Source organism: Gorilla gorilla, chromosome 3 (genome assembly GCF_029281585.2).
Source record: "Gorilla gorilla gorilla isolate KB3781 chromosome 3, NHGRI_mGorGor1-v2.1_pri, whole genome shotgun sequence".
Classification (NCBI taxonomy): Eukaryota; Metazoa; Chordata; class Mammalia; order Primates; family Hominidae; genus Gorilla; species Gorilla gorilla.
The window spans coordinates 93,809,107-93,835,923 of NC_073227.2; the positions used below are offsets into that span (position 1 = coordinate 93,809,107).

The 26,817-nt window shown below is 35.2% G+C and overlaps 1 protein-coding gene across 5 annotated transcripts in view; it reads right to left on the reverse strand.

The window, feature by feature from the left end:
* Nucleotides 1–2,040: 2,040 nt before the first annotated feature.
* The window catches only part of RASSF6 (Ras association domain family member 6), a 49,117-nt gene continuing 24,340 nt past the window's right edge, over nucleotides 2,041–26,817 (reverse strand). For 2 of the 5 annotated variants that reach the window (XM_063705312.1, XM_004038807.5), the window contains 8 exons: nucleotides 24,015–24,157; nucleotides 18,410–18,504; nucleotides 15,728–15,912; nucleotides 12,729–12,830; nucleotides 12,357–12,408; nucleotides 7,121–7,239; nucleotides 6,918–7,015; nucleotides 2,041–6,809 (listed from right to left, as the gene is read on the reverse strand). In XM_063705312.1, the coding sequence (XP_063561382.1) occupies nucleotides 6,734–6,809; nucleotides 6,918–7,015; nucleotides 7,121–7,239; nucleotides 12,357–12,408; nucleotides 12,729–12,830; nucleotides 15,728–15,912; nucleotides 18,410–18,504; nucleotides 24,015–24,157 (870 nt within the window). In that variant the 3' untranslated portion in view covers nucleotides 2,041–6,733. The remainder of the gene's footprint in view (nucleotides 6,810–6,917; nucleotides 7,016–7,120; nucleotides 7,240–12,356; nucleotides 12,409–12,728; nucleotides 12,831–15,727; nucleotides 15,913–18,409; nucleotides 18,505–24,014; nucleotides 24,158–26,817) is intronic. The other 3 variants (XM_063705313.1, XM_063705314.1, XM_004038806.5) reach the window with 2 other exon arrangements.

Genomic DNA, 26,817 nt, shown 5'->3' on the forward strand with positions numbered 1-26,817 from the left:
GTACTAGTGTCTATGGGGAGCTTAAATGATCCCAGAAAATGTCAATGTAGGATCTTTGATGAGATCTACACTTATTCTTATAAATCATCAAACATATCTAATATTCAAAATAAGAATCAACAAAATAAATTTTCAGGTGCTCACAAAGTTGCTCAAGAACACTGGCCAGTCTACACTGAAATTGTCCTTTCTTACCCAGCAGAGAAATCTAATTATTGTAACCCTCAGAAAACCCACCATAATTACCCCTCTTTCTCAACAACAAGCTTTCTGCTTCTCAAGAGCAGAAACAGAAACATGAAATCAAACAGCTTTAAAAGGGCTCAGGTAGATATGATGGGCTGCCACACCAAGGTGGGAATTGTCTGCCAAGTTTCCACAGTGAATAAAACCCTAACAGCAACTCAGAGTTTTTGTCTACGCCAATACTGAAAATGTTTATTGCCAAACTGAATGAAATAAGCTTCATAATAAAGTTACCTTCCTAATTATAAGCTTCATAATAAAGTTACCTTCCTGAAGGTTTCACCTTTAATCTTTACCCTAAATATGTGATGCTGTATTGGCACCAATACAATATAATGCACTTAAATTAATTTGAGCTTGAAGTGATTATTTGTGATAGTACTTTTTTTCTTTGGAAATCTTTCTGCAAACGACATAAAGAACTGATGTGTATCATTTGGACTTGTTTTTATTTTTCCAGATATTTTTGTATAAAAGATAAAGTAAAACTAAGTCCTTAAATAAATGAATTATTTTGATTAGAGAACTATAAAAAAATTATCATTGTAATACCCTTTCCTTGAGTTTAAGTAATTATTTTTCCTCACTTCAGTGACTTCAACACATTCATATGCATTAGTGAATTAGATCCAATAAACATTTGCTGAGTACCTAATGCATTCAATACACTGTGCTAGATACTACAAGGAATAATACAAATATGAATACAATTTCACCAGATCACTAATGCATTTATACAAGATATAAGCACATAAAGAATTATAATAAAAGGCAAATTTCAAAATTCTGGTGTCGCAAGACCAGAGCTAACTGAAACTGTGGTACACAGGAGCTTGAGATCACACATTGTTACAGAGACCAGGAAAGGTAATGGAAGAAGTGACCCTAACCAGGGACTAGAAAATGGGAATGTTTCAACAGAAAGAGATGTGCTAAAGTGTGCAGTGTTTCAGGGAAGGCTGAGTGATTTAGTTTGGCTGGTTTTAAGACAAAAATGACGTAGCTGTGGGCAGTAAGACTTAGTAGAAGATAAGGCTACAATGGTGGTTGGGGAATATACTGAAGTTTAATTATAACATAGCTAATTTTTATCACATTCTTATGTGCAAAGTGCCAGGCTTTACATGTGCTATTCTTGTAACTCCCCCAACTGTCCAATGAAGTAGGTACTATCATTCCACTTAAAAATGAGGACACATTTTAGAATGGCAGATTCAGGAAGCATAGTTCAGGGGGAAGCCACAGATTATGGTGGTTAACTGTATGGCTTCTGGAGCCATAAATTTAAATCCTACCTATTTCTTCTACTAAAAACCTTGGCAAATCTCCTAACTGCTCCATGGCTTACTTTCTTTATCTGTAGCATGAGGTTGAAAGAATAACTTCCTTATGGAATTGTAATGAATATTAAACATAGTGCCCAGCAAATAAGTTGTTATTAGTTTGAACAATATGAAATCATTGCCTTTGTAGGTCAAATATTGGCAATTTCAAATGGCTCAATCTAATAGGTATTAGATGTTATTAATTTAGAAGACGAATGTCATTGAAAGGTTTTGCCCTCTGTAACTACATCCTATTTCTCGTTCTTTCCCATATATATGCCTCCACCTAATAGTTATACCTGCTATCTTTATCACTTCATCAATTGCATTGCAAGGGGCTTCTTTCCCCTTCAGTTTCAAAAACCAATCTAAATAGCCCTAAACCAAATTAAACAGTAATGACACCTAACTGAATATTTCATAGTAGAGCCAAGAGATAATAAAATATACCACTATATCAGGGAAAAACATATCTATAATGTTTAATATTTTTTCAGCTATGGGACCAGATTTGTAATAAGTAATACATACATATGGGGAATTTTATAAAAATATTTCAGATAATTCCTTCACTCATTCATTTATTCTTTCATTCACTTATTTATTCAATCAGTTTTTATTGAGCACATCCTACACACAAGACACAATATTAGGTACAGAAAAGCTATAAAGATAAATGTGACACATTCTTTACCATTAATAATAATATATATTATCTAAAATTTAATTTGAGCTAATATATAACTGACAATGAAATATTTGGACCACCTAAAACAAGGATAAATGATTCTGTGACAAGTTTATATTCTTGCATTATGCAAAAATGATTCTAAAATAAACTATTTTTTTCCCAGAAATTGTATGAGCTATACATTGCTATGTAACAAATTGCCCCAAATTTAGCAGCATATTACAACAAACCCTTCTTATCTCATACAGTTTCTGAGGATGAGGAATCCAGAATGGTTTCCTTGGGTTTTCTGGCTGAAGGTCTCTCATGAAGTTACGGTCAAGCTATTAGACAGGGCTGCAGTCATCTGAAGGCTTGACTGAGGCTGGAAGATCTACTTCTAAAATGGCTGTTGACAGGAGGCCTCAATTCCCTGCTGGCATTTGACAGAAGGTCTCAGTTCTTCATCATGTAGGTCTTTCCAGGGCTGCTCAGGACATGGCAGTTGACTTCCCCCAGAACAAGTGATCCAAGAGACAGCAAGGAGGAAGCCACAGTGACTTTTATGACCTACTTCAAAGTCTCACAGTCTCTTCCATTTTCCTGTATTAAAAGTAAGTCCCTAATTGCTAAAAGAATACATTTTTAAATGTTCTCACCACAAAGAAATTATAAGTATAAGAGGTTATGGATATGTTAATTAGCTTGATTTAATAATTCCATAATGTATACATATATCATAATATAATATTGTACCCCATAAATACATACAATTATTATTTGTCAATTAAAAATAAAATAAAAAGAAGTAAGTCACTAAGTCCAGCCCATTTTCAGGATGAGGAAGATTAAGCTCCATCTCTTCAAAGGAGAAGAATCAGACTTTATGGATATAAAACTACCACAGAAGTGATGTTAATGTCTCATTTGAATAATTGATTTGAAATTTTTGCATTTGGTAGAACCCTGTGCTTGCATGTGCTTGTTACTTTTTTGTTCATAAGTTTTAAATAATAACTTTACTATTTCCTGATGTAAAAAGTAACAAATATAAACTATAGAACACTTAATACAGATAGGGAAGTTAGAAAAACATGAATCACTCATAATTCTACAATGCAGATATAGCCATTTTTAACATGTTTTTGTTTCTTGTGTATATATATGCAAATATTAGTGTTCACACACACACATATATATATATATATATACACACACATACATATATAATATATATGCCTTAAGTGTATAATAAATATTTTGGAACATGTGTATGTGTATATTCTTATTTAGATATATAAGAATTTACCCCTGTAATTAAAATTATTTGGAAACAGAATTTTAATGGCTACATAACAATATACAAATAAATGTTTATTTCCTTTTTTTTTTTTTTTTTTTTTTAGAGACGGAGTCTTGCTCTGTCGCCCAGGCTGGAGAGCAGTGGCGCCATCTCGGCTCATGCAACCTCTGCCTCCCGGGTTCAAGCGATTCTCCTGCCTCAGCCTCCCGAGTAGCTGGCATTATAGGCGCCTGCCATCGCACCCGGCTCATTTTTTGTATTTTTAGTAGAGGCAGGGTTTCACCATGTTGGCCAGGCTGGTCTCGAAATCCCGACCTCAAGTGATCCACCTGCCTTGGCCTCCTAAAGTGCTGGGATTACAGGCGTGAGCCACCGTCCATGGCCTATTTCCCTCTTTCATCTTTTAAAATAATTTTCTGAACATTTAGGCTTTTTATTTCCTTTTGTCACAATAAATAACAATATAAAACATATCTTTGCAGAATTTCTTTCTATCTCTGGTTATTTTCATATGATAGGATCTTACAAGTAGAATTATAAGATAAACAGACTACTAAATTGCCTTCAAGAAAAATTATATCCATTTGTATTTTTACCAGAAGTTTGAGTCCCCATCTCATGGTGATTTATTGAGTATTTAATGTTATCATTTCTTAATCTTTGCTAATAGGCCAAAATGTGTATTTATTTATTTATTTAACTTTGTACTTCGGTGGCATGTCAGTTATTATTTTACTGTCTCTCAGCTCCACATTCACTGTTGGTTGCCTGCTCCGTGAAAATAGGTATAGGCTCTTTAAATGTTTCCTTTGCAGCTTGCATGATGGCATACTTTGTCAGTAGAGGGCGCTGGAGACACACTGCAAGAGGAAGGGGTCTCTCCTGATTCCTCCAGGCTGACAGGCCAGGCTACTGGAGAGCAGGCTTTTTTCCTTCACTACTTTGCCTGGAGTGGTTTCTGCAGTGCTGGTTGCCTGTAGGGTGCAGCTTTCTCCAGCATTTCTCCACTTGCTTCTCCAGCTTTTGCTTTGGGCAGTGGTGGTATAACCTGGAGCCACAGTGCAAGCCTGTCCTGAAGCTCCAGTTGCTGTTCTCCATATCGTCTCTTCAGCTGGGTGCACACTCATATAGAGGACCCTGCTGGGATGGCCAACTACTGAGCCACTTGCCTGAGCTTTGTCTTGTGCAGTCTCGTCACACAAAGTTATGCTAGGTTCCTGCAAAGTAGGCCCCTCCGGCTCCTAATCCCAACAGTGCCTCGAACAGAACCCCTGGCTCCTTCTTTGTGCTTACCCTTTGGCAAAGCCCCAAGTCCCTCTGCATATCTGCCCACCTGCCTCAGCTGGTCCACACCTAGGGGGTTGGCTGTACCAGCTTGTCCGGTATCTGTGGTCCTGCTCTGGCCTGGGCAAGCCAGCAAACTTCTCTCCAGTGGGCTGCAACCACACTTTCTCCAGTGAATTCTGAAACCCTCATTCCTGCCTTTCCTTGTTAGGATTCTTTCCCTCAGCCTTAGGGTACCTTCTCTTTTCATCTTTATTATTATTCTCCTATCATAGCTTAATTATTATTTATATTAAACTTTCCCTGTTTAAATTACTGCCTTGTTTCTGTCTTCTGATTGATACAGACTAACACAGTTGTTCACTGTTAAGATACGACTTTTTTCATATACTTAGTGGCCATTTGCATTCTCTCTTCTGTGATTTTTCTTTTCATATCTGCCTTTTTTTCTATGTAAGACTTGGTTCTTCTCTTATACATTTCAGTCTATTGAAGATTAACCTTTTGTCATGTTCATGGCAGGTACATGACACTAGTTTTTTATAAGTATGTTGAATTTTAACTATTACATTTACCTCATTTAAGTGAGATGAAACTATTTTCTTATTAATATTGACAGGTGAAAGAATAACGATGCAAGCCTCTGGTTTACTCAGTAAGAGAGACTTCTTAGGCTTGAAAAGGCCATAGCACACTTTCACCTTCATCCAGTTTAGGTTTGGTAATACTGAGAAGTAATGCCTTTGTCTTAAAAATGTTTCATATTTTAATATTGTTAATCTTCCAGTTGGGTTTACTGCATATAATCTCATTCCTTAGTATATGTAATATGATCAATTTACTACAATGCTTATGAGGAATGCAAATGGAATTAGTTTACAGAATGAAAGAATGTTGCATATAATTCCATTTTAATATAGAATTTATAAATAAAATCATAGATTATACTTATAGCATTTCTTCATTTTTAGTGTTTTTTTTCAAGTGGGTTAAACAGATCTGTGAGTACCTTGAGAGTTGTCATGTAGAATAAGATGCTAAGAGGGCAGAGTTTGGGATTCCCTATGTAACTTCAGCTACAACAGCCTTGCTTTATCCATTGTATTCATTCAGCAACAAATAGGTATTTGTGGGCCAAGGCTTGCTTTAGCTGATGTAATATGTCTATGTGATATAAACATTTTTTTGAAAAATAAAGAAAGAAAAAGTTCAATTAACTTAAAAAAGAGCTTAAGAAAAGCTTTGAACTGATGAAAGGTCTTTCATCAGTAGAAGAGAGAGAATAAAAGGGCTGGGGGGAGGTTCAGAAAATTTCAATTAGGATTTCTTAACAGAGTCCATAATTTTTCCTTTCCAAAGGCCAGACAGCTCTGATGTTACAGATAGTCAGAAGTCAACAGGCCATTTAAGATAGTCCTAGATTTTATGAAAATGCCAGAGTTTTCAAGAAGCTACCATCACTATCAGGTAGATTCCTTGATGGTGTAAGACTGTATTTCTTTTTCATTCCAAGAACTGGCAGCTTCTTTTTTCTGAGTCATTTCTGAATCCATTGATTATGTTTCAGTTCTCTTGAGAGTCCAAGCTAAATGAAGTTTAAACTGCTTATCTGAAGACACCATTTAAATTTGAGTTCATTACATGGTTTACTATAAAAGCTATTTGGCATATGCAGTATTCAAGCTTATTTCAGTTACTGAAACTAAACTCAAACTCATTTTGTCCAACTGTGAACCCTAGTTAACCTCATCACTTCAAAAAGAAACAAGCTTTTTTTGACATTCAATTTTCTACGATTCAAGTCTCATATATGTTCATATAAATGCAAGTACAGAACTTATGCATTCATCAAATAGTAATATCTCTGAGTTTTTTGAAATGTTTTAGCAATAGAAGCTTGTACTGCTAAACTGTTGTCTCTGTTTTTATTACTAGTTTATTTTGAAGACATTTCAGTATAATCGCCTTTTCTTTATTGAATCTGAAAATGAGAAGAAGAAATTGAGAAGAAGAAATTAAAAATTGGACATATTTTGTGCATTGGACATATTAAAGAACCGAGTATCCAATGTGCATGCTCTTGACTTACTTTGTTACTATTCTTTGAATCTCTCTTTTCTCTTCTTCATTTAATCTTTGAAGAATGGATTCCAAGAGAGAAAAGTGAAAGTTAATGTATTGAGCCACCTAAGAAAGAAGAAGAAGAAGAAAAAAAGAAAGCAGAACAATTATGCAAGAGGTGCTGAGTCAGGAGGGAAGCAAAAAACAGATTCAGGATGATGGTATTCATACATCACTGCTAATTTCTTCTGCATCTTTATCCATGAGGAAAATGCGAGCATTCTTTTCAGAAGGTCCCTGTAGGAGCCTCTGCAGTAGCGGAATGTCTGTCTTCTTTAGTCGTCTTTGTTCTGCAGTGAAAACAAGAATCAACAACAATCAGAAGTTCATGCTGCAGGAAAAGAAGGAAGATAATTTTCCAATTTATTTTTTGTATTTAACTCACTTTGAAAAAAATAACACCTGCAACAGGAGGCAATTATTCAAAAAAGCAAATTGAAATTAAAACTTAAATGAACTTCTTTCTCTTACTGTATCTCAAGTTTTGATCAATGTCTCAAAGAACTCAACCTTCCTTTGATTAGAGTGTTCAAACAAATCTCCGGTCTGATAGGCCTTTTATAAAGCAATATGCCTCAATAATTATTTAGGTTTCATTCCACCATTCCTTCATCCATACAACAAATATTTATTGGTTCTTTCCAAGTTGAGTTGATGTAATTCCATCTTTCCGGTTCTTCAGGCCCAAAACCATGTAATTATTTTCAATTCTTCCTTTGTCTCGCTCCACACCCAATTCTTGGCTCATCTTTAAAAATATATTCATGAGGTTTTGGAGATCAATAATATTCTTATTATTCATTCATCTGGGCTTAATCCATTCAGCCATGAAAATGAGATAGAGAAAGAAAATATCTTCCAATCTGGTGTGTTTCCAGAACTTCAAATTTCCAAAAGTTATAATATAAATACTCCTGCTACAAAAGTACTTATAGCTTTCTGTCAAAGTAGTTTCACATCTGGGATTTCATTTTTATCAGAATAAAGCATGAACAAAACATAATGTCCTTATATTCATCTTATTTCCTCATTCTCTCCTTCACCTTGCTTACTTTCTTCAGAACAGTGAGAACCGTTCTCATTCCCTGAGCTGGACTTATCCCAGGAAAAGAGTCAAGAGAGGGTCTAGAACTCAAAAGCCCAGCCTCCCCACAATTAAAGTGACATTACCCATTCCAGTTCACACAGTGTCAGTGTTTACTGTTCTAATTCCTCTGCCATTTCTGAAGCAGTTGGGAGCCTTGACAATTAGGTCCTCTCATCCACCCACCAGAATCCTCTTTTGACCTTCAGGTCCAGTGTTAACTTGGTTTAGCATCCTCTTGCTTCATGATTCTGCTTTATGGGATGATTATTAAAAATAATGATTAAAAAATTATGATGATGATTATTAAAAATGCATATTCCTAGAGTTGTCCCCTGATCTGGAAGGGCTTGGGAATCTGTATTTTAAGTGAACTCTATAGGTAATCTGAAATGAACTACAATGTGAGATACACTGTAATGGGCTTTGTAGATATAAAGTTATAACCCACCTATCTCTGTTTTCCAGATTACTGCCCAAACAGGAGCCATATGCTCTCTTCTTTTCTTTGTTTCTGGTCCCTAAAGGGTCCTAGTTATTATCCTCAGTTATGGATATATACAAAATTTTGACACAAAATATAAAAGAAAATGGGATTTTTATAGGTGAAATTATAAAGAACTACATTTTTTATAATGAAAATAGACATTTTTTTCTTATAAAAACAACACGCTTGTTCGTTCATAGGTCCAGCACCTTGTGTGGAGCCCAAGAATGACGGGAAGGAAACTAAGCCATACTTCCGCTCAACTGCAGGCTAAAGTTAGAGGTGTGAGGAAAGAACGAGGTGCATGTGAATGGAATCCAAGTCTTGGAGAACATCAAAGAGGGAATTTTCAAATCTTGTACAACCTAGCTGTTCAAGTTATCACACAATCATTTAAGACTTCTTAATAAAACTGTTTTTTTAAACTTAAAAAAAATTCCCTTCCCCAAACATGCATGCTATTGTAATTGGAACAAACGAGAAAAGTATAAAGCAGGAAGTAAAGCACAACTGGAATTTCCAAGCCCTGAGATACTCTGCATTACCCTTTGAGTGTCCCCCTCACACAATTCATAATACATAAAGGTAATCATATCGTGCTTGCTATTTTTATTGTACACACCTTTAAAAAAATCATTTTTTCTCCTTTTTTTTTTAGACGGAGTGCAATGGCGCGATCCCAGCTCACTGCAACCTCCGCCTCCTGAGTTCAAGCGATTCTCCTGTCTCAGCCTCCTGAGTAGCTGGGATTACAGGTGTGCGCCACCACACCTGGCTAATTTTTTTTGGTATTTTTAGTAAAGATGGGGTTTCACCATAGTGGTCAGGCTGGTCTCAAACTCCTGACCTCAAATGATCCGCCCACCTCGGCCTGCCAAAGTGCTGGGATTACAGGCATGAGCTACCGTGCCTGACACCCCCCTTCTCATCCTCTCATCTACATGTCCCCAATCCCCCACCAGGTAATCTATCTCAATGGTTTTGTATTTATCACTCCATACTTTTCTCCCTAGTCATAAGACCATATATACCACATACTTAAATGGGAGCTTGTAACTGTTTAAAAAATGGGATCTTTTATATATACTTTTAGGCATCTTGCATTTCTCACCTAAAATATATTATGGAACTCCCTCCATTCTATTGGCATAAATCTAACTCATTCCATTCAATGGCAGTCTAACAATCACTTATTTAATCATTTCCCTAGGATGAGTAACTTTGTCTTTAGCTTTTTGTCCTTATAAACAGCGTTGCACATACATCTGTAGGCACTAGTGCTTATATTTTTGTGGGATAGATTCTCACAAATGGAATGGTCGAGCTAAAGGACATATATACTGTAAATTTTAATAAATATTGCAAGAATAAATTCCAATAAAAAGAAAGTCATATTTTCACTAGTGTTGCATAAAAATATCTTTTTACCCTGATGCATTCCAGCCATGGGTAGAATCATTTTAAAGCATTTTGCCAATCTGAGAAGTGCAAGATAATATTACGGTGTGGCTTGAGCTTGCATTTCCTTAGCTACTTGCATTTCACTGAGTTTAAGACTTTTCTAAAACTATTTAACTGGTTATAGTTTTTTCTTTCAATTGTATTTTCATGCTTTTTTCTATTTTTATCGGATTGTCTGTTGTTTTGTTACCATTTTGTAGGAAATTATTGGTATTATAGTTATTAATCTTTGGAGTACATTGACAATATTCTTTGTAATCTACTATTTGTATCTTTTAAATTGTTACACAGTCCAATATTGCTACCATTTATTTTATAACTTTTGGTTTTCTTTCTTTCCTAAACAACTAGAATATGAATATATATGTGTCCTTAGAATTTTCCAAAAAATAGATCTTTATTTTATTTTATTTTATTTTATTTTATTTTATTTTTATTATTATTATACTTTAAGTTTTAGGGTACATGTGCACAATGTGCAGGTTAGTTACATATGTATACATGTGCCATGATGGTGAGCTGCACCCACTAACTTGTCATCTAACATTAGGTATATCTCGCAATGCTATCCCTCCCCCCTCCCCCCACCCCACAACAGTCACCAGAGTGTGATGTTCCCCTTCCTGTGTCCATGTGATCTCATTGTTCAATTCCCACCTATGAGTGAGAATATGCGGTGTTTGGTTTTTTGTTCTTGCGATAGTTTACTGAGAATGATGATTTCCAATTTCATCCATGTCCCTACAAAGGATATGAACTCATCATTTTTTATGGCTGCATAGTATTCCATGGTGTATATGTGCCACATTTTCTTAATCCAGTCTATCATTGTTGGACATTTGGGTTGGTTCCAAGTCTTTGCTATTGTGAATAATGCCGCAATAAACATACGTGTGCATGTGTCTTTATAGCAGCATGATTTATAGTCATTTGGGTATATACCCAGTAATGGGATGGCTGGGTCAAATGGTATTTCTAGTTCTAGATCCCTGAGGAATCACCACACTGACTTCCACAATGGTTGAACTAGTTTACAGTCCCACCAACAGTGTAAAAGTGTTCCTATTTCTCCACATCCTCTCCAGTACCTGTTGTTTCCTGACTTTTTAAATGATTGCCATTCTAACTGGTGTGAGATGGTATCTCATTGTGGTTTTGATTTGCATTTCTCTGATGGCCAGTGATGGTGAGCATTTTTTCATGTGTTTTTTGGCTGCATCAATGTCTTCTTTTGAAAAGTGTCTGTTCATGTCCTTTGCCCACTTTTTGATGGTGTTGTTTGTTTTTGTCTTGTAAATTTGTTTGAGTTCATTGTAGATTCTGGATATTAGCCCTTTGTCAGATGAGTAGGTTGCGAAAATTTTCTCCCATTTTGTAGGTTGCCTGTTCACTCTGATGGTAGTTTCTTTTGCTGTGCAGAAGCTCTTTAGTTTAATGAGATCCCATTTGTCAATTTTGGCTTTTGTTGCCATTGCTTTTGGTGTTTTGGACATGAAGTCCTTGCCCATGCCTATGTCCTGAATGGTAATGCTTAGGTTTTCTTCTAGGGTTTTTATGGTTTTAGGTCTAACGTTTAAATCTTTAATTATAGATCTTTAAGCTTTCAATTATAAGAACTTTAATTTTATATATGTTTGGAGATACAGCTTTCATTTTCTTAAGGTTGTTCTGGCATCAAAATGTATTATTTTATTCTAATAAATTTCTGGCTTGAACATTCTGACATTTAAATTATAGCATGAGTTTTTTCTACAAATTGATATATAAAATTTTTCATTTGTGAAGTTTTAAAAACTTTCATTTCAGTATCACTTTAAGTTTTCTCTATTCTCTCTATTATGCTCCTAGCATCCCACTTACAGCGCCTTCCCAATGTTCTGCTTCTAACCTTTTACCCCTCACCACGAAGTTCTGAATATGCATCTCTACTGAGGAAGAGATAGCACTCCCGCAATGTGTCAGACCCTGTGCTAAAAAAGAGGCAATATCAATTTCAGAGAGAACAGGTATGCAATCATGACTCCTCTAAGAGCGACACTCAGAAAGGAAAGCCAAAAAGAAAGTTACAGAGGTGAGCAAAGACAAAAGTGCTGAAACAGTTCCAGAGGGTTTTGATCTCCATTTAGATAATTTAATGTCTGGCCAACAAGCAAACTCTTTCATATAATCAACCCTTCAGGGATACCTTATTCTTAAGTTATCTTTCTTTAAAATTGTGCACTATAGATAATGTTCTAAAGACCACTCCTTCCTTTTCTCCTACCCATTCCTCCCCTTTCTCCACAGAACGAGGTAAACTGCTCTTCTGCCTTCCCCCTGGGCAGCAAACTGTAACACTCTAGAGTCAGGTACAAAGTGTAATCAAGCTTTCTTACCTCCTGTTGCAAAAATAATGTGAAGAGCAAAATCCTGGGGACTATTTTCAATCTGTCAAGGGAAAAAATGGACAAATATAAATTTTTTGTTGTTATATGATATTTTCTAACCTGACCAGACCCAAATCATGTCTGTTTTCTCTCTTCCATTTTTCACTTTTAGACATAAAATCTTCTCTGCTCTTATGGGAATTATATAATTTTTCAAGGGATAGTTACTAAAAGGTGTTATACAAAGGAAAGAATCTTTCAGTACTCAACATCCAATTTAGATTTACACCTTCATAGATCTTTTTCAGAAGAGTGGATTTGTGTGTTTATAGTTGAATTATATATAATGTATTTATAGCTCAGTTAAGTGATAAAGGTTACCTTAAATTTTTGGAGAAGTTGCTTTATTACTTCTTCAGTTCTCATGTTACTGTTTACTCTGACCTTAGTTTCTGATTCAAAGGCTGGAATGAAAATTGATGTCTAGAAAAAGAATTGTCACATAAGTCTTTAAAATTATATTATATTAAGGGTATTCAATATCTTGAACATAATCTTCTTATAGGGCAAAAAAAAATCCAAGGTCATTAATTTAAAAAATTTGTTTTGTTTTTCTTTGTTTTTCTTTGTTCTTTTTGAATATTATGTGTTCTTTTAAGCAGCTTTATATTGTTTCTAGAGTAAATTAGGTAAAACACCATTTGAGGATGCTTATAACATTTTCACTGGACAATTACACCCCTCTTTAGTGCAGTTTAAGATTTCAAAATAAGTAAGAAAGAATGTCACCAGATGCGTATTTAAAAATGGATAGAGATATTCAGTAAGGATTTATTTCCACATATTTTATTTATATGCACAATCTCCAAGTATTCCAAGGCTCTGTAGAAATGGGGTGGGTTCAGCAGATGTAGAGATGGGTGGGTTTTGGGGTGGGTCATTGGACTGTTAAAAAGATAAGTCCTATATTGAGAGATCAGTAAATTAACATCAAAGTATACAGACACAAACATATATAACACCCACACATGTAACACGCACACACACACACACGGCATTTCTGTGAGTAAAAATATGGATATGTAAATAAGTTTTCTGAGAAGATGTGTGGAGAATATCTAGGATAAACTTTTATAAGTATGAGAAAATTCAATATTTGTAGACATTTTAGAGCATTGATAAGTTATTCTGTGACATTTACGATTTCTATGGAGCCCTGAAAAACCACATGTTCATCCTGCGCTAAGGTGAATATGATATGTTGTACATGTGGTTTGATGTTGTTTATGTGAAGAAGCTTCATGCAGTATGACAATAACATGGATTACCATTCAGGAGACCTAGATTTTAGTGCCCACTAAATGCCCAGGAACTCCAACTTTGTCAACTCATTTAACATCTTTATTGATTCACTTAACATATATTTGATAAATGACTTCATTTATAAAATAAGAGAGTAAGACTAATCTCTAAGAGCTCTTCTAAAATGTCAACATATAGTGAATTTGTTTTTCAGAGCAGCATTTTAAATCTATAGTCTTTATATCAGTTGTGTTGGCCAAAACATATAATGAAACCTGCTATCATTTACTATCACATGGATAGAAATATACTACTGGTCAAGTTATATTCACCATAACTAATCTCCAGATATGACAATCTAAGCCTTTAATATGTGTGTTATTCATAGCCTAACAATATTGGCATTAACAAGGGGCTTCATAGTATAAAAACATATCTTATGACACACAGCAACTTAAGAAACATATCCACTAAAATTCCTAGATGTCCGTCATTGTATAATTGTTGATAGAATGCTTTGTTTTTTCTTTTTTGTTTGTATTGTTTTCTGCTAGTTATTAAATTACAGTGAATGACATTTGTGTAAAATATCTATAGTCTCAGCTTGAGCTCATTCAATCAACAGCAACAACATAAGCTAATGTAAACCGAGTTCTTCTTTTGTGCCAGGTAGTATTCTTATGCTGAACTTACCTCATTTCATTCCATCCCATCAACAGCCTTGTAAAGTAAGAAGAATGAAACTTGCTCAGCAAGAATGTAAAACCAGGCTGTCAAGCTCCAGGGCCCAAGCATTTAACTACCATTCCATGCTGCCAACCTAGTGTCAATTTCATTTCCAGCACAAGTGATCCGATCTGAAAGCCACTTCCTTGGAGCAATGTGGCTTTCCTTCTTCAACACAAATTACCCCACAAGATAATGACATACAACACAATTTCTGAGAAGAGGGAAACAGGACAATTGGTAGGTACCTCTCTGTGGGGGACTATCAATGCTACTCTATAGCTATGAGAATGATTCTGGAACCCTAAAATTCTGATATGAATAAATAATTGAGAAGAGAGGTTTCTCCCCACCAGGCTCCAAAGACACACTATCGTTACCCCCCAAGGGTAGAAGAAGAAGAAATAAAGTAGAAATCCTTACAGGAAAAAGCCTACAAAGCAATGAGTTCCTATTTCTTATTAAAGGCCTCAGAAGATACCTGGCACAGTGTAAGTGCTAAGTATTTATGAGATGGAGCGATGAATGATTGCTAAAGTACATCACATGAAAAATATTTGAGTTCTGGAAAAAAAATGATGATATATTTCCTACCTTCAGCAAAATGTAATGTCTTACAAGTACTATGGAAAGGCACATATAAATTTAACACATATTCAGTGAAAAAGCAGAATGTGAATTGTATCTAAACTACAACTACACTTAGATAAAAACGGTATGTGTATAGAGGTAAAAGACCTGGAACATGGCAACATGAGAAGTTCGATTTATTGGAATAAATTGGCCTGTGGCTTTTTCCTTTTATTTCAATGTTCACGTTCAAATGTCCTTTGATCCAACCACTTTGTAGCACTTACATTATTCCAGTATTATTGTTGGTATGTTGGTTTCCCTGCTCAATCCCTGAGCTCCATGCTGGCTGAGACATCGGCTGCCTCATCTGCATGTTTTTAATGCTTGGCACAGTGATAGAGTTCACCCATCATGGTGGTTAAAAACTTGTGTTCTGGAGTCAGACAAAGCTGGGTTCAGGTTGAGAGTTACTACTTAAGAGTAGCATAATCTAAGACAAATTGCTTAATCTCCATAAGCCTCAATTAGCTTATATGTCAAGTAAAGAAAATAATGGTACCTATTTCATAGGATTGTTTTAGTGATTAATAAGATAATTCAGTAAAAATCTATTTAAAACACATTTACTTTAATACCTAGCACATAGAGAGTGCCCCCAAGATGTTAGACATGCTACTGTTATTATTATGACTTTAAATTGTGAACTGAATTGAGTGGTATTGTTAGTGAAACAGGGAACCTTATTTTATATTACATTAATGGAATTGTAACTCACTTACTTCATGGTTATAGAAGTGTCCATTAATAGAGGCTCTATTTTTCTGTCTTTCTTTTCTGTCCATCATCAGAGGCTTCATCCTTTTTCTCACCAGAGCTGCTTCACTCATGGTTCTATAGAGCACTGGGGAGTCTGGTTCATCCTTTGCATGTGGCTTCAGGGTGTTGCTGTGATAAGATAAATAGTCTGGGAAGAATAGATTATAAGCTCATATCATTCAGCTGCCTGTCTCCTAGCATCCTGAGTGGATTTGTGTATGCTTTCATTAATTTTAGGAATATTGCTATTTTCTGGCTGTGTAAAAGCATTATAGTCCACTGCTTAGCTGCATATTTACTTATTAAACGTTGCCTGAGACTGACTCAGCAAATTCTGCCAGTATCTCATATAAAATTCTTAGGTCTCATTCTTATGTTTCATAAGAAATGATCACAATGATCATGTTTGGGGTTTGGGCATTCCTTTCATCTTAATTTATTGGGGAGTGCATTTTGTGGCATTTCAGAGTGTTAGAGCTGGAATAAACCTGATACTTTATCAGGTTTGATCTCTTACAGGTAAGAAAAAGTACAGTGAGTTGAAGTGGCTTTCCTATGGACCATAGTACTCATAAATGATAGAATCAGGTCTGGATCCTTATTTTTTTATTTTTATTTTTATTTTTATTTTATTATTATTATACTTTAAGTTTTAGGGTAATGTGCACAATGTGCAGGTTTGTTACATATGTATACATGTGCCATGCTGGTGTGCTGCACCCATTAACTCGTCATTTAGCATTAGGTATATCTCCCAATGCTATCCCTCCCCCTTCCCCCCACCCCATTATATATTAGCCCAAGTTCATTGGAGCTTTCCCTAAAAAATAAACACTGGGCCTTGGTTTTCCTATAAAACTACAGAAAGCTCTTTGAGAAGCTATTTATATGGTATGTGGAGCATTGAAAGATTTTGTTCCCATCTTTTATAAAAGCAAAAGGAATAGTATGCTTTGGACTAGTCCTACTATTTGTAATATATCACGAAGGTAACTCACATTATATTCTTTTTAGAACATTCCAGAAGTATGATATGAATGACTTTTTCACTTAGTTGTCCACTATCCTATTATTTCTTCTCATTGAGTCATGTATATTTAACAATGATTCATAATTGATTAGTCAAAATTTGGTTATTGAATTATTACAATTTCTATAGCAGATTTTAGAGTATAAAATTATAGTGTAGCGTTGAACAACTCTAGTATCTATTGAGTAGGCAGAAGGTGTTTAAATGGAATTGAATTGAGCTACAATGTGTTACTAGCCTAAGATGCAGAAGATTCAAACCTGCCTTCTGCCCCCCTTTCTGCTTGTATCCAATTGATAGTGCCTTTTTCAATTTCCTCTCCTATGCATATTCATATGTAAGAATAAGACCATGTGGTGGCATTTGTGTTTTATTTTACTTTAGGATTTTAAATAATTTTCTACTGTAATTAGAACATCATCAAATAGGCATGAGATATTTCTTCCTTCTCTAGCACTGCTGTTTAAATACAAATATATTTTTATGATGTCTTTGATGCCAAGATACTGGGATTTCCTTGGGTTTAATATATATTTCTAAAAGATAATTGGAAGGGCCCATATTTAACAAGATGTAAAGATCCCATGGCATAAAGAGAAAAGGGAACCCTGGAAGGAACATCATGTTTGTCACAGGATCTGGGTTCTTGTGGAATAGCAGACGAGGCAGAATTGAGAATGATTTGAAAAAAAAAAAAAAAGAGAACAAACATTGCAAGTTGCTGGTAGGCTTATGAAGTTAATGCTAGTGGGATACCCTTGTTCACACTGAACTGACTTCGTAAATCACAGCCCCATTTCAGGCACATGAACCCTGTCCACCCCCCCTCATTCTAGCTTCAGTCATCAGCATCCACTACTCTTTGAATCTTATGTGTTTATGAGAATTACATGAAAAAATTCATATAAAATACAAAATATTATGCCTGATACTTACCAGAGTCTCATCAGATTACAGCTATCAATATCACTATTATTACTCTCACATCATCACCATTATGATTATAACTACTAATGTCACACATCCCTGGAGCTGGCATTTCCCATTGGTTTGCCAAGTTCAGTAAGGATCCATTTGATCCTTAAGTATATTTCTCTTTTAAAAAGATCTCTGAAATAACTCCATCAAATATAAAATTGACTCCAGCATATCTGTGTCTTTCTGAGAAGTAATGTTATTGACATATCTATTAACTAACTAAAACGTTCAACTTCTAAAAAGATACAGAATTAGGTCTGATGGGCTTGGCCTAACATATAAAGCTATTGAGAATAATAAACGACTCTAATCTTTGGGGAAGATATTTAACAATTTTATGAATACAAACTTTATTAAAACTATGAGCTCTCCCTATTCTAATAAATCTAAGTGACATAATATAATTTTTTTAAGAATTATATTTTTATATACCAAAGTAATGTTCTTAAACATCATACAAGCACTATAGTGACGTAAGTTACTATGCTCCTAAGATATTTAAAAATATATATACATATAAAACAAGAGTTTATTGTGTAGTAGTATGAAAAAGGTTAGACTTCAGAGAAACATATGGAGTCATACTTTACACTAATTAAAAATTAAGTCTCCCAATCAATAAGATTTTGATACTGACCTTCCTGGGAATTCCTTTTCTCAGACATAGGAATCTGGGTCCTGTCCAGCTCACTAATACGATAGAGATCGTCAAATTCCCCCCAGCGTGTCATTCTGAAAAGTAATAAATCTTGTAAGTCCATCAGTTCCATTCATATTGAAGCCTATGATGGTTTCCAGATTTACAATATTAATATAGTAATACTGTGGGCCTCTGTAGGTGGATGTATTGTCCAAAGTTATAACAATTTTATGATATTATTAAAATTATATTCATACCACAGTGGTCGATATGTTTTAAATGCTTCCTGTACTTTTATAGAGCATATCTTTTTGACATAATAATTCAGTTACATACTGAAACACAAGTTATATAGATTCTGTAAAACATATGTCCAAATTAAATTAGTAGAAACCAAGATGATCAATTGTTATAAAGATATTTCACAATACTCTTAGGGGAGTTTAGGTATAAAAGTGTTCTTTATACATTCTGTCAATACGTATTGTACCTTTTGCATTCAAAACGTTGTTAGGTAGAGTGGCTCTAAAATAATAAAATATACTGCCTATCGTTTAAGGCCCTTGACTACCATGAAGAATGTAGTTTACGAAGGAGGAAAATGTATGAGAATTTTGCCAGAAAATTGTGATTTCATAAAGAAACTAGCAATTTTAAGTGCATTCTAGTGCTCAGAATACATGAAACCTGACAAATGTTTATTTTTACGGCAGGTCAAAACTCAATTTTATTTTATTTATCTGGTCTTAAACAAGTTTCTTATCCCCTCTGTGCCTGTGTCCTCATCTGTAAAATAAAAATGATAATAGCATGAGGTAGGATAGGGTTGTTTTGAGGATTAAGAGTTAATTTGTATAAAATTCTTGAATCAGTGCCCTGAAAATAGTAAGCATTCAATATAGATTAACAATAATTATAATTATCCTCATCTCCATTGTCATCATCATCATCATCATCATCATCATCATCATCATCACCAGCATCTGTATCTATTTCATTCCTGATGGGCCAGGAACCATTAGCAACCCAAGGTGTTCCTGGATCTCTCTAGGCAAATGGTTGCTATTATCTAAGAATCTCTTCAATAATGTCTGTTTTTCTTATGACTAAAATATACTCACTTATAGGGAATTTATGGCATTGACTCTGCCCAAATTTCATTGGTGGCAACAAAAAATATTTATTAATACTAATGGTAGTGAATACGAAAAAAGTCATCCCTTATCTGCTTTACTTTTGAATTCTTTTGAAGCCTGTTTTATGGCTACTATACCATTTGAGTCTCACAATAGCCTTATGAGGTAGAGAAGGTAATCCTAATATATTTGTTAATTTTCCAGCAAGCTGTACTATTCAGAATACAGCCAATCAAAACAAATGTCATAAAGCCCAACTACAGGTAATAACTTTAACTCAAAGGAAAACTACCAGGTCCTGACTCAGAATCTAATTAGTCTTATGGCAGATAAAATTACCCATTTCCCCAAATCTATAGCAGCTTAATAATCAGAAAGTGGCAGACATAATTATCATAGAAGGGGGGTTAGGAACGGAAAAGTCAATACCAATGAAAAACAGAAACTAAAAATGCAAAGTAACCTGATGCTATGTCATAGGGCTAAAGATAAGAATCCCCAGGATGCCAGTCAAATTCTCGGTGACCCTGGCAGACATGACAGCTTAGTTTTGTCACACAAATATAGGAGGCCAAAAGTCATCCAATATATTCTGTGTTTGGCCCCTTATTTTTTTCTACCATCGACAGCAGAAAACACCAGTTTTCAGCTCTGGATTGTGTAATTTGAAGCATCACCCCATACAACTGTGCACATGACTAAGCTTCAGGGCAGTTATCCAGAGTTTTCAAGAGAAAACTGGTTGGAACTTTATGTAATATCAAATAGTTTAACTTGCCCAAACATGGGACTTCTGTTGCTCTGACTAAAGTTCAGGATGTATATCATTTGCAAATTTAAACGATGGGGAGGTTTTCTAAGGAGTTTAAAAATAAAAAGGAGGTAGAAATTTGATAGACAAATAGAATATGGTCACTTCCCTACCCATATTGTAAGAAAAAAAACACCACTGACGTTATTCAAATGTACACCTGTCCAGTTTGTGCTCTTTATGTTATTCTGTCATGACTTGTCCAAAATATGCAAAAGCTGAGTTTTGAAAGATATTAAAAACAGAAGTGAAAAATAGCATAAGCAAACACAACCTTAACAAGGCTGTTCTTCTCTTTTGTTATGAAAGATTTCCAAAACACTTGTGCCAGATATGAGAGATCAAAGTACTGCCCATAGAATTGTTTCCATAAAGAATAACAAGTGGTCAGAGCTCAAAAAAACTGATTTTTAAAAAGCTTCTTCACTCCAATTAAGCTGATACTTCCTCTGTGTGACTCATTTCAAACATAATTAAACTAACGTGACAAGACCAATGATTCCGTCAAAGAGAGAACTAAAAGACACAAGATTATAGCCCTTCCTGCAGCTGAAGTTCTATTGTCATTTACCCCACGCTTACCCACTGCAGATATAAAAATCTGTCATCCTGCAAGAGCAGAGGTGTAAGTTTTGCCTAGAGGTGCCCACTATGGGGAAAAGAAAATAGGAGAAGTTTAAAAGTAAGAAAACAGTCAATTTCTTTTCACTATTAAAGGCTGAGAATTTAAATAGATGTTATCTTAAATGAGACAACCAGAGGGAGGGTGTCTAGAACTGGATTGAAACAACAAAAGTGATACCTTAGGTGGCTATGCACCCCATTAGTGAACCAGAAACCAGGGAAAAGCCATTTCAAATTGTGCTGTGCCTTCCTGCCTGAGTGTTCAGCTGGCTCCCAGGAAGTACTCTCGGCTAATTAATGACAACCAAATCTAATCTTGCTCTTGTTTGCGTGTGGTTCTGTGTGTACGTAAAAGGAATGGGATCTTTTTCTGCCAAATGTTCTACAGTTAATCTTGTTACTGGAAAAGGACAAGCCAGTGAAGGTTTCTAGGTAATTTTTCTCAACTTTAAACAAAAAGAGCCAATTCCTGTTTGCTTCACAGCAATGTACTAATAAACAATGCAAAATGTAAATGGATCCTGTAGCAGGTGTATCATGAGGATATTATTTTAGAACCTGTGGCAGTATATGGAGAGGCATATTACCTTGTCCACCTGGGCTCTTGAAACTCATCCAAAAATTCAGAATTGCTAGGAACAAGTGTTTTAAATTTGAGAAGTTAAAAAATATCGTGGTTAATAATAATATATTGCATATTTCAAAAGAGTTAAATAAGAGAATTTTTTATATTCTCTATTCTCACCACAAAAAGTGATAAATATTTGAGATGATTGATATGTTAATTAGCCTGTTTTGTTCATTCTACAATATACATATGCATAAAAACATGTTGTATCCCACAAATTTTTAGAATTATTATTTGTCAATTAAAAATAAAATAAAACTTAAAACATATCTTGGTAAAGCCATACAAAATAATGATGGTTTAAGGTGATACTAAAATTACCTTACTTCATTTCTGTGGCATTTTCCTTTAATGTTTGATATTTATTACATTTTCATGAATTAAAAAGTTAAAATGCATCAAATAGATGTGACTGCTCAGAGAATTTTGCAATGAGGTCTTACGTAATATGAAGTATGGTAGTTCACTTTATAAATTCGTATCTTGTACAGTTTTCTGAAAGCAGAGCCCAAGAGTAAATTTTCCTTTTAAATGATGCTCCTTGTCATTTAGAATCATAAGCCCCATCAGTCATCAGGTACCTGAAGTGAGAAATGTGGGGCTCTCTCAGGCTGCTGCCCCCCTTCCGTTCTTCCTTAGGCCCTGAGCCCTAAGCTCCTTGGCAATCCTTAGCTTGGATGGGAGACGAGATAGATAGAGGGACTAAGTAGTCACAACAAAGCAGAGGTAATTTAACCACAGGCTTCTGGGGATTTTGCTCTATACTATGGTTTGAATCTCCTCTTTGTGCCAGGCACACAGTTGGGCACTGGGATGAATAAAGCAAATAAAGCAAAGATGAATAAAGCACATTCCCTACCACCGAGAAGCTTGCACTATAGACAAGGAGATAAGTATACAAAAATACAATTGACTGCATGTGTGTCAAGTGATATAGAAAAGTTTTCAGTGAGCCTAGTATAGACTGAGGGGTCAGAAATGGCTTTCTGGAGAACATGTTACCTCACCTGGGTCTTAAAGGATTGGTGGAAGAGAGTCAGGCAAATGGATGTGGAGAAGCAGGTAGACTTCTAGGCAGAGTCAGGAAAATTAGAAATTGCATGAAATGTGTAGGGAATTACAAAACATTCAGCATGGCGGTAGCATAATTTTTGAGAAATATTGGCAAGGTGAAAATCATAGTCGGGCTTAAATATTTTTTCCAAAGGAAAAGCAGACTTCTGTCAATGTGATAATTAATTTTCCCTAGTTGTGGCCAAATATTACATTGGGCAAATTGTCCTGGCAGCTCTTTCTCCATTGCCTCCTCTGATAGAATGCCAGCTCATCTAACAATGGATGGGAGGATGAATGGTAGGAAAGGAAGGCTTGGTATTTCAATGTATATACACAGTGGGTTGAGCTGGAGAGGTAAGGACTAAAAAGGAAGAAGGGATGGAAAAAAAGGATGAAAGGAACTTTTATACAGGTATGTTTCTTGCTGAGAATATTTATTAATTTTTCTAAAACTTGTAAAGGGGTAAGGAAAAAAATCAGCCCAACCTGGATATCCAAGGACACTTGCATAAACCCACACAAGGGACTGTTTTGTGCATTTATTTAACTTCAAATGCATTTCAGGGTGCTCTGTTGAACAGGATTGGGACAATCAGATGGAGCATCATTAAGTTTCCTTGGTAGAAAGCACGATGAGCCCTTTGTTCCAAGGAAAGAAGACATTTAGATTTTATCCTCTTATTTTGGAGACCAGGCCAGGGTAAATCAAATTCTGCCTTTACATTTTGCCTTTTCCAATGAAGCAATGCAGTCTCCAGGAGAGAAGTAACAGAGCAGAGGAGTCAAGACCACAGGCTGTGGACCCCAGACAGAAGTAAGGCCCAGTCCAGTTCTGCCATATCGTAATTGGGGATCTTGCACAAATTAGTTAATCTTGAAGAGCCCTGGTTTCTGAACACCAACTTCATTGAGTTGCTGGGATTTTTTTTTTTTTCAAAGTCTCACTCTGTTGCCCAGGCTGGAGTGCAATGGCGCAATCTCGGCTCACTGCAAACTCCGCCTCCCGGATTAAAGCGATTCTCCTGCCTCAGCCTCCCGAGTAGCTGGGATTACAGGCGGCTGCCACCACGCCCAGCTAATTTTTGTATTTTTAGTAGAGACGGGGTTTCACCATGTTGGCCAGGCTGGTCTCGAACTCCTGACCTCAGGTGATCCACCTGCCTTGGCCTCCTGAAGTGCCGGGATTACAGGTGTGAGCCACCGTGCCCGGCCATTGCTGGGAAATTAAATGAGATTGTGTGTAATCAGTTTTACACAAGCTTAAGTTTCCCTCCTTAAGAGTGCACGCAATAAAACTAGATATGAAGATCATCTTCTGAGGAATTAAAAACATGAAAGATAGCTTACCCTTTGCTGGAGAAGACATCTGATGACTTCATACTAGTAAAAGAAGAGAATGGCTTCTCATCTTGTATTTTTAGCTGTATAGGTCGTTTTACTCCCCAGAAAATGTCCAGCATTCCTTCAACAATTAGTTTGCCATCTTCAGTCTAAGGAAGAAATGAATAATCCCCCAATTGTTTTTGTATTATTTATAGACGGTAAATGTTTTAACTGAAGATGTAGAAATTAAGTGCATAAGAAACCTAAATAGATTAAAAAGAAACGCCAGGGTTGTTGTTTGGCTTTCCAATTTATCTACAAAGCCACTCTATTTTTAAAGCATTCTTTTATTTTTGAAAACAGCCATACCCAGCAAAGTGAGTAAATCATAATGGTAATGGCATGTCCACCAGAGGGCACAGTATGTCAAAATGCTTTCTGAACTCTGATTCTTCCATTAAGTGGAATTTTAATTCTCTAATTTTGTTTAATTTAAAATTAAAGCAGATTTAAAAATTATGCTGAACTAGAAGTTAGAAAAAAACAGCTATTTAAAGATTTAGCAGCTATTTCCTCATTGCTGAACAGAAAACAATTTAACTCACAAAGTTATGCAAAACAAGTAAAATAACACGTGTGAAAACACGCTGTAAAAATTCAAAACATAGATATATTTTTTGTAAAAACAACAGCATTTGAAGAATTTCTTTAAAATTAGAAATACTGTAGTATAGCAGAAGAAGGAGACAAATTTAACATCATGAATTTTGTGGAAACTTTTGAATTAAAGCATAAATAATCATTATATATATGAAAGTGCTTTTCCAATGTTAAAGTAATGTTTTCTGTTATAGAAACTTTGGAAAATGTAGAAACTAACAAAAGTCATATGCCAGCCACCCAATACCTATTTTAACATTCATTAACTATTATTCATATTATGAAGAATCAATTGTTAGACAACATTTAAAAACTCAATTCTTATTTGAGAGCATAATGAAAACTCCAGACTCTGGAATCAGACAGACCTGTGCTCAAACCCTGGCTCTGCCACTTCCTAGTTGTGGCCTTGGACAAGTCGCTGGCTACCTTTAAACTTGGGCTTTCTCATGTGAAAAACAGACATTATGATAACCCCTAATTCACAGCACCTGGCATTCAATAGGTGCTCTATATTACTGTTTATTATTTCTTTGGCTGATAAACTTGCTTTGGAATCACTCCTGAAACAAAGTTTTGCACTTCTTCCACTTTTGACTTTACATTTCAGATTACTAAGAGGTCAGGTTACCAATCAGTTGTTTTCAACAATCAAATACAATTTATTCCTTGAAATGACTGTATATGATATAGATTATATAGTTAATGGTGGATAGCATTCTTTCTCTGCCTAACTAGAACTCAATTAAGCCTTTGTATCAAAAACTTATAGAATCTCTGAAAAGAAAAACAAAACCCACTACTCTGCTGAGGTTGTTAGATTCTTCATTGCTATATCTCCAGCTTTTAAAATGGTGTCTGGTACATGGTAGACATTCAATAAATATTTGTTTAATTAATTGATTAATTAACCAAAGATGAATAAAGCCACATATTGTCATCCAAGGACTGCCCCTTTTAAACAGTGTCAGAAGATTTGAAAAATTCTAAATTATGACTTTATTGATCAGTGTGTAAAGATTGAAAAGTCTGGTAGCCTCACCATACACTTCACCTCATACAGTTTTTAAAAATTATATAAAACATGAAACTATTTTAAAAAATTAAATAACTTTTTTTTTTTTTTTTTTTTTTGTGACAGAGTCTCGCTCTGTCACCCAGGCTGGAGTACAGTGGTGTGATATCAGCTTACTGCAATCCCCACCTCCTGGTTCAGGTGATTCTCCTGTCTCAGCCTCCCGAGTAGCTGGGATAACAGGCATGCACCACCATGCCTGGGTAATTTTTCTATTTCTTTTTTAGTGGAGACAGGGTATTGCTATGTTGGCCAGGCTGGTCTCGAACTCCTGACCTCAGGTGATCCACCTGCCTCGGCCTCCCAAAGTGCTGGGATTATAGGCATGAGCCACAGCACCTGACCTAAATAACTTTTGTATTATAAATGGAGCACTGATGTACAGAATTGGAAAGAATATGCCTCAACTTAAATGTTCATAACACAAAAACTCAAACATTCACCTAAAGGAAACAAACTTAATATCATGAATTTTGTGGAAACTTTTGAATTAAAGTATAAATAATCATTTTCCTAGTTTTAATCTTTTCCTAAATTTTATATTTTTATAATTGTATATATTAAGATTTAAGATATAGGACAATGTTGAAATAATTTAAAATTAGGCCCACTTCTTTATAAAGAGATTAGTTATTTAATTCAGTATATTATTGAATTTGGGAAAGTAACTGAAATACCCAATTGAACTAAATCATTTAAGCTCAATAGGAAAGGCCAGAGTGCTTTGTAAATTTCCTTCCATCCAAACTGTAGATTTAAGCCAAATCATGGTCGCCTAAAGTCCATGCTGTGCCATGAAATTAAATCAGGAGTAGAAAATTCTAATGTCCCCTTTGGCCAGGAAGATATTGTAAATATGTAAAGTGAGCCCCATCAGAATACAAGGCTGAGTGAAGAGACGTATGGAGAATGAAACACTGAAATTAAATAAAAAGAAAAAAAGTAAATATAAGGCCACTTTGTACAGTAGCCTGCCAGTGGCACTCCTAAAAATGCTTTTGAAGAAATAAAGGACGTTCAAATAGCAAGAGAGGAAGTCAAACTATCCCTGTTTGCAGATGACATAATCTTATATTGAGAAAACCCCATCGT